The following is an 8,239-nucleotide window of genomic DNA, read 5'->3' as shown; positions in this document are numbered from 1 at the left end:
ACACGCAATTAAGGAAACTCAAATTAAAGCTATGGTGAGATACCGTTATCCTCTAACCCACTGGCAAACAGCCCTGGCGTGAGACTTTGCACACAAAGAAAACAGCGCCCCCTCGTGGGAGGATGTCTCTGGTGACCAGGGACTGACAGGTGGGGAGCACATACCAAAGGAAGGCGCATGGAGGGGCTGCACAGTAGGCAATGCCCGGGCTACAGTGAAACTGGAGCTCCCAGACCCCAGTGATTAAGGACAAACAGGGGGAACCTGGTAACCGCCCTGATGTGATCCGTGACAAATACGGGCAATCATTGTTAAGCAAACGTGTTTAAAAGGCTTTTAATGTTTCAAAAAAAAAATAATAATTTTTAAATATTGATAGATCTTCCAACTGTTGTATGATTTCCCCCCAAATGACCATTAAGAGCCAGGAATGGGCCGAACTAAAGGCAAGAACCAAGAATTTAATCCAGATATCCCACGGGAGTGGCAGGGTCCCGAGCACTTACCTGGGCCTTCCTGCAGTGCCCTTCCAGGCACATTAGTAGGGAGCTGGATCAGAAGCAGGGCAGCCAGGACTGGAAATGTCCTTCTGACATGGGATGTTAATGTGGCACACAATGGCTTAACCCACTGGGTCACAACGCTAGCCCGTAAATCATGTGTTCAATGTTTTTGGAAAATGAAATTATGTGTTTATCTTGGGCACAAAACACATTTTAAAATTCATACATATTGGGGATCTTCAAGAATTCTTGGAAATATGTATTAAGACAACAGCTAAGCATGATTTTCAAAAAGAAAAAATTTTTTAGGGCCTAGCGGCTGAAAGTCCTCGCCTTGAACACACTGGATCCCATATGGGCGCAAGTTCTAATCCCGGTGACTCCACTTCCCATCCAGCTCCTGCTTGTGGCCTGGGAAAGCAGTCGAGGACGGCCCAAAGCTTTAGGACCCTGCACCCGCATGGGAGACTCAGAAGAAATCCCTGGTTCCCAGCTTCGGATGGGCACAGCACCGGCCCGTTGCGGTCACTTGGGGAGTGAATCATTGGACAGAAGATCTTCCTCTCTGTCTCTCCTTCTGTCTGTATATCTGACTTTGTAATAAAAATATATAAATCTTTTTTTTAAAAAAGAGAATTTTTTAAACCAAAATCTATATTTTTGGAAAGGATGTATTCACCTATTGGGAAGACAGACTGACAGGCAGAAAGAAAAAGATCTTTCATCAGTGGGCTCACTCCCCAGATGCCTGCAACAGCCAGGCCTGGGCCAGGCTGAAGCCAGGATCCTTAACATAGGCCAGAGCTCCCACGTGGGTGGCAGAAACCCAAACATTTGCATGTTCATCTGCTACTCTTCCCCAGGCGCATTTGCAGGAAGCTGGATGGAAAGCACGGAGTAGCTGGGACTTGGTCCCAGGCGCTCGGATGTACCATGCACATCCCAGATGACACCATGATGTACTGCACCACAACGCCCACCCCTGAGGCTATAGGGAGCCACCCTTTTTAGGTGTCTTCACCTTCTGCAGCTGGGTCCCCTACCTTTCCAGTCAGGGTCTTTTGCAGAGCCTGGGTCCCTCAGCAAAGTGGCTGGGAATGCACTATGTGTTGAAGGATGTGGAAAAGTAAACACCTGTTCCTCCTCAGAAAATCTTGATGCTGATAAAGCTGTTCACACCATCATTCCAAGCAACGGGGCTGCAAACTCCATGTCACCTTCTTCTCTCCCTTTCCCGCTCACCAATTCTGTTTTGTATTCTGATTGTGTTCTTCCTGCAGTCAGTAAATATTTAGCAGGAACCTACTCAAAGCAAGCCTTCTCCTAGGTACTGATTATTCTTACGACTTAATTGTGTTTATTTTTGTACTTGCCATTACGACTGTTAAATAATATACTTAATCCTTCGTTTATGTTGTATCCATTTTAGAAACCGTCCTCATGGTTCTAAATCCTCTCAATTTTCTATTTTGTGTTCTTGCAAATAATAGAAACCAGCTTTAACTTAAAAGCGATGAGAAGCTGTTTTTTAAAAAAAAAAGGAAAGACAGAGACAGGGAGGGACGGAAGGTCTGTGCCCACTCATCTCGTCTACGCGGACCCTCCCTGTTTGCTGGAGTAAAGTCGTGGGTAATTCCTGCACAGGGAAGGGTTTAAAAATTTTTTTAAAGCCCCCTGCCTTCCTTGTCCCTCTTTGCACACAAAGTCCCGCTCTGCCCCCTGGCATCTTGGCTGACCTTCACTGGAGGGCGAAGCCTGACGGTGTGGGGCTGCAGCGCTCTGCGGAAATCCTTACTTGAAAACAATCTCGTGTGGTTAAGCCCACGTATTTTAGGGTCACGCCTAGTTGAGCTCAAATTCAACCTCTGCCACACACTAGTTTGCAAGCTTGGAGGGCTGTACTGATTTCCCAGATTGGCTTCATCAGGTACTAGTCCCACCGAGTACTAGAGGCTGAGCAGAGACAGATCACCTGGAGGAAGGTGGTGGCGAGTGAGGGAGCAAGATGGCTCACAGTGCCAGAGAACAGAAGTCTGGTCTTGGCAACCTGCAGGGGACTCCTACCAGCTTGTCTTATGGCTTCTAGAAGTTTCCAGCACCTTCCGTTGGCTGTGCATGCATCTCCAGCCCCCTAATTTTACATGAGCTCCCCTCCACATCTCTTCTCCTTGTCCTGCCTCTGACCACATTTCTCCTTTGGTAGAAGGATGCCTGGACAATCTCATCTTAAAAAAATATATATATCTATTTCTTTTCATTGGAAAGTCAGATATACAGAGAGAAAAAGAGAGAGAGGAAGATCCTTCATCCATTGACCCATCCCCCAAGTGGTCGCAAAGGTTAGAGTTCAGCTGATCCGAAGCCAGGAGCCAAGAGCTCACCACCGTCCCCGGGTCTCCCACACAGGTGCAGAGTCCCAAGGCTTTGGGCCATCCTCGACTGCCGACCCCTCCCCAGGCCACAGACTGGATGGGAAGTGGGGCCATCGAGACATGAACCGGCATCAATATGGGATCCTGATGTGCGCAAGACAAGGACCCCAACAAATAGGCTACCACATCAGGCCTGCACAATCCCATCTTAATAGTTACATCTTCAATGGCTTTTGCAAATGAGATCACCTTCTGAGATGCTGGGGGTTAGAATGCCAACATCACTTTGGGGGCTAAGGGATACAACTCAACCCATAGCGGTTGCTTTGAGTGTAAAATGAAAATAATCAAGATTAGCTCTTAGACAAGCATAGTCTGACATAGACAGCTGAGACACATTGTTCAAACAACAGCAGATCTCAGTAAAATACATGCCAAGGACCCGGCACAGTAGTCTAGTGGCTAAAGTCCTCGCCTTGCCTGCATCAGGATACCATAAAGGTATTGGTTCATGTTCTGGCCACCACACTGCCATCCAGCTCCCTGCTTGTGGCCTGGGAAAGCAGTAGAGGACGGTTCAGGGTTTTCGGACCTGCACCCATGTTGGGAGACCCGGAAAATGCACCTGGTTCCCGGCATCAGATTGGCGCGTACCGGCCCGTTGTGGCTCACTTGGGGAGTGAAACATCAGACGGAAGATCTTCCTTTCTGTCTCTCCTCCTCTCTGTATATCCGGCTTTCCAATAATAATAAAATATTAAAAAAAAAGTAAATTAATCTTTAAAATTAAGACACATATCAAAGTGTATCAAGGCAGAGGCCCATTCTCAGTGTGCTTGCAGGTGCACAAAAAAAAAGACGTGTGCTGGTGTCATCTCCAGGGAAGGGCATTGCTTAGGTTGGGTAAAGGGAGCATGTGTTCGCTATTTCTGCTTAGAGTCCTTTGTTTCTGACTTTGCCGCTTTGGCAAAGACACAATTTATTTTCATAATTTAATCGTCAAAAGAAAGTTCAAGAAATCCCAGTTGCGGCTGCCTCATTAGGCTCTTTTGGAGAGTCGAATGACAGCCCTGTAGACCACTTCCCATAGTAAGTGCTCAGCAGAACACAGTAGTGGGTTATCTCATCACCATCCTCACCAAGGCATTCCTTTTAATAGAGAAAAACGGATTGGCCTACGAACCAGGTGAGTTTGCTTAGGAAGTTGTTACATGCACCTGATATATTAGAGAACAACATTAAAAAATTAAGTGAACCCAAACTCCATAATAGGAAGAGAAGCTGTTCATGCTATCATGTAAAAGGGTAACTAAAAAGAATACAGAATATAAATTTCAGGTCGGATTGCGTTTTTGTTAATTTATTTATTTCAGAGGTAGAAAAAGAGAAATTTCCCATCCACTGAGTCACTCCCCCAAATGCCCAGCACAGCCAGCGATGCGCAGAAGGACCCTGGAATTCAGGAACTCCATCCAGGTCTCCCACACTCTGCCTTCCAGCGTGTGCATGGGCAGGTGGCTGGGACTGAACAGGGGAGGACCAAGATGTTCTGCAATGAGACACGGGCATCCCGAGGAGCCCCTTAGCCTCTGTGCCAAATCCCTGTGCTACATGATGTTCAAAATACCATTAAATAAGCATCTAAATACGTTTCAGTGAGTGTGACCCACATAGAGAGCAGCCTTGCTCATGTCACAGAACTGTGAGAGTCCTCTACTTGCTAGTGGCTTCCACATTTTCTTTAGAGAACATGCCCTACTTTTCCAGGGAGAGAAAAACGCATTATTGGAAGAAACAGAGATGGAACGTGACGTTTCCTTTCAAAAAGACTCTACATCTGGTGAACAATCAACCACCCACACCATAGAAATCCTCATTTCCCAGGGTCATTCCAGTGTCACTGCCGCTAAACATTTACTACGGCTCAGCAGTGACCCCTTAGACCACCAGCTCTTCCCCAACACTTCTTCCTTCTTCAAATTCCACCGGCTCCGTTTCAAACTCCCCAGCCCCCACACTGCTTTGAAGACTGATTGATTGATTTTTGAAAATCAAAGTGACAGAGCGCAAGAGAGAGAGAAGATTCTTTCACCTGCTCGTTTACTCTTCAAATGGCCACAATGGCTAGCACTGACCAAAGCCAGAAACCAGGAACTTCATCTGGGTCTCTCACATGCGTGGCAGGGACCCCAATATTTGGGCCATCTTTTGCTGCCTTTTTTTTTTTTTTTTTTTTTTTTTTTACCTCAGAAATGCTTGTGCTGAGTGAATTCAGGAATGAAGTCCATTTTCCAAACTAGGTTTTCTACTTTGTTAGCAGGCACTTGGCCAAGCAACTTGGTGTTTCCCAAGCCAATTCAGGGTTGTCTATTTCTTGAGTTTCTATTATTCAAGACCACAAAAGCACTTACTGTTGTAAAGAAGGAACTTTCTTGCCCTTTCTTTAATAGTTTACCTAACACCCAAGAGTTCTGGTCTTTCCTTATCCCCAGCCACCTTTTTTTCACCTCCTTGGCTGCTGCCAAGAGATGCAGTAATTAGCAACCTGCTTTTCCAGTTCATTTCCAACATTTCAGTTGCCCAACCTTGAAAATGTGAAATGGAAAATTTCAGAAATAAGCTATTTGTAGATCTTAATTGCAGTTGTTTCAAGTAGCATGATTAAATCTCAGATTGTGCCCTCCTTTGCCCCTGGGAATCATCCCTGTATGCAGCGTCTCCCTGCTGTAGACACTACCTCCCTGGTACGCCCTGGGCATCTCAACAGACCAGTTGTCACAGTATCACATTCAAATAACTCTTATTTTTCTCAATCATGACCCCAAGAAAGAAATAATGCAAAGCAAGCACAGGACATAACACATGGGAGCACAGATGAACTGTAGTGCTCATGGCAATACTACAGGGAAAAACATGTCACATTTATAGGGTTATCCACAATTTCGGCTGTCCACTGGCGTCTTGGAATGTAGATACGGGGCTGTGGCTGCAACTCTTCCTAGGGTGGTTCCTCATAAGTCCTTCAGGTTGGGCCTTGATCCTGTTTTGCAGTGGGAAGTGCAGAGAAACGCAATGCCATCTTCCACCCCAACCTCCCTGGAGGGCCTTTTTTGTTTTTCTGAGTTTGAGGAATGAACCCACTGGTGGAAAACTCCGTGCGTTCTCTTCCTGTGTGTCTCTCTCAACCTCTGCCTTTTAACTGAAAATATAGTTTAAAATGTCAAGGGACTTTTCCGGTGGCTGAATTGAGGGAAGATACGCAGGAATGGCACCTCGCAAAGGGAAGAACAAGGAGGAACAGTGGATCAGCCTCAGGCCTCAGGTGGCCGAAGGCGAGGATGTCTTCGGGGTCTGCCATATGTATGCGTCCTTCAATGACACCTATGTCCACGTCACTGACCTTTCTGGCAAGGAAGCCATGTGCCATGTGACTGGTGGGATGAAGGTAAAGGCTGACCAGGATGAATCCTTGCCGTACACTGCCACGGTGGCTGCCCAGGATGTGGCCCAGAGATGTCAAGAATTGGGCATCACTACCCTCCACGTCAAACTGCGGGCCACGGGAAGAAAGAGGACCAAAACCCCTCCGCTTGGAGCCTAGTCAGCTCTCAGAGCTCTTGCCCATTCGGGGATAAAATTCGGGCGAATTGAGGATGTCACCCCCAGGAAGGAGAGGTCACCATGGTCGCTGCCTGTGAGCAGGACTCCCCAAATCCCCAGATTACTTTCTGTTAATCAATCGTCATCATGTAAAAAAAAAAAAAAAAAAGTTAAGGAAAAGCAAAAAAAAAGAAAGAAAAAGAAAGGGGTATGTCTCCTGCTCCATCCTCTCTCCGCTCAAAAAAAGAAAAAAAAAGTTAACTTGCAACTGATAGACAACCCAGCCACTGCACTTTGGGGTCTAGCCTAGAGAGCTGAAAATGTACCAGGGACCTGGCACGGTGGGTAGGAGGCTGCTGGGCATGACTGCATCCTCTTCCAATTCCAGGTTTCTAGTTTTATGTTCTTGGAGCCCTAGTTTCCGGTAGGTAATGTTCTCATCTAGAAGTTTCCACCGCCCTTGCAGCCCTCTGACATCCAGCAGCCCTGAGCGGGTAAGCCCAGAGGAGCTTCGAGGGGGTGACGCTGGAGGATGGAAGAATACAATTTCCCTGGATGCCATCTTTACTTCCCAGGGGGAGCAAGCACTTCCTCCGATGCCCGCTGGATCCCATCAAACAGAGAACGACCCTTAGGGTAACGATCTGCATCTACGAAACTAATGAGCAATTGCCAAAGTGCCACTAATGAGGACTGATTGGCACTGCATTCAAATGCAAACGGAATCTTTATTTCTTACAAGCCACCTCTCCCCCCTTTTTTCTTTTAAAAGCAGGCCCTGGGGATGCCAAGAGCCATGGAGATTAGAACTTTTAAATGCGGTTTGGGATTTTCTTCCTTCTGCCTGAATCTACCTGTTCACCCCTCTAACACACATCACTTTCCCAGACTCATCAAATCAAAGTTCTTTGAAGACACCTTGGGTTTAAAATTTGTTAGAAGCAGGTGCAGCTAATAACTCCCTGATGAAGGGGTGTTATTTCCCTCCCGCCAGAGAAGCTGGGTTTTACCTTTTTTTTGTCTCCTTCCCTGTAAATCTCAAGGTCTTAGTATCTGGCATCTTTCACTCTAAGCACCTTTCATGTCGTTTCTACATCACGTCAACATGTCGCCTTCACACACGGTGCTGACTGGGTGCTTTCCTGCCAGCTCCTCCCCTCAATCATCAAGATCTGACCCGGACTCAGCTGGTGCTTCATGACTGCACAGGGAGCAAACACAGGACTCCATCTCTGCTGCCATCTTTCATCTTGTCCTTCTGTGGAATGCGACCTCCTAAGGCTGGCCCAAGGGCACAAGAATCCAATGAGATGGCTGCATTGTTAGTTTCATGAGAATTCTTCTTTTGAGCATTGAGCTACCAGGACCTGCTCCCTAGGCTGGTAATGACCAGGATGCACCATATGTAAGGAGTTATTCCAATATCCTTCCCTGGACCGGGCGCGCCATTCCTTCTTCCTCACAGCTCATGAAGTTCGCGCCGGCCTAGCTATCCACCAATCGGATGTAACCTGGCATTCCACCTGAATCCCACCTCCCAATCTTCCAGCCCCCTCCCCAACCCCGCCCACTCGCCAATCATTCCTAGGCATTCACCTGCAGGCGCCAATCCCCTGGGGGCCTGGCCTCAATCCCTCCCAATCCCCACCCCCTACACCTGGAAGACAAAAAGGCCCCCCCAGGTGCCGCTCGCTCTCTTATCCCGCTCTTACCCTGCTCTTCTCTCTCCCCTACCCCCTTTTCTCCTGATTTTCACCACCTCTA

General features: G+C 47.3%; 1 protein-coding gene across 1 annotated transcript; it reads left to right on the top strand.

Moving 5' to 3' along the window:
- The first annotated feature begins 6,140 nt into the window (after positions 1–6,140).
- LOC131483285 (small ribosomal subunit protein uS11-like) lies at positions 6,141–6,476 on the top strand. Its single transcript, XM_058681092.1, has one exon. The coding sequence runs from the start codon at positions 6,141–6,143 to the stop codon at positions 6,474–6,476; it is 336 nt and encodes a 111-aa protein (XP_058537075.1).
- Positions 6,477–8,239: the final 1,763 nt, after the last annotated feature.

This window comes from Ochotona princeps, chromosome 24 (genome assembly GCF_030435755.1).
Source record: "Ochotona princeps isolate mOchPri1 chromosome 24, mOchPri1.hap1, whole genome shotgun sequence".
Taxonomy (NCBI): domain Eukaryota; kingdom Metazoa; phylum Chordata; class Mammalia; order Lagomorpha; family Ochotonidae; genus Ochotona; species Ochotona princeps.
The sequence above is the reverse complement of the archived record's forward strand: the minus strand, read 5'-3'. Positions and strand labels throughout refer to the sequence as shown.

Bases quoted from the DNA above. Each gene is read 5' to 3' on its own strand.
- LOC131483285 (XM_058681092.1), top strand. From the start codon at position 6,141: ATGGCACCTCGCAAAGGGAAGAACAAGGAGGAACAGTGGATCAGCCTC.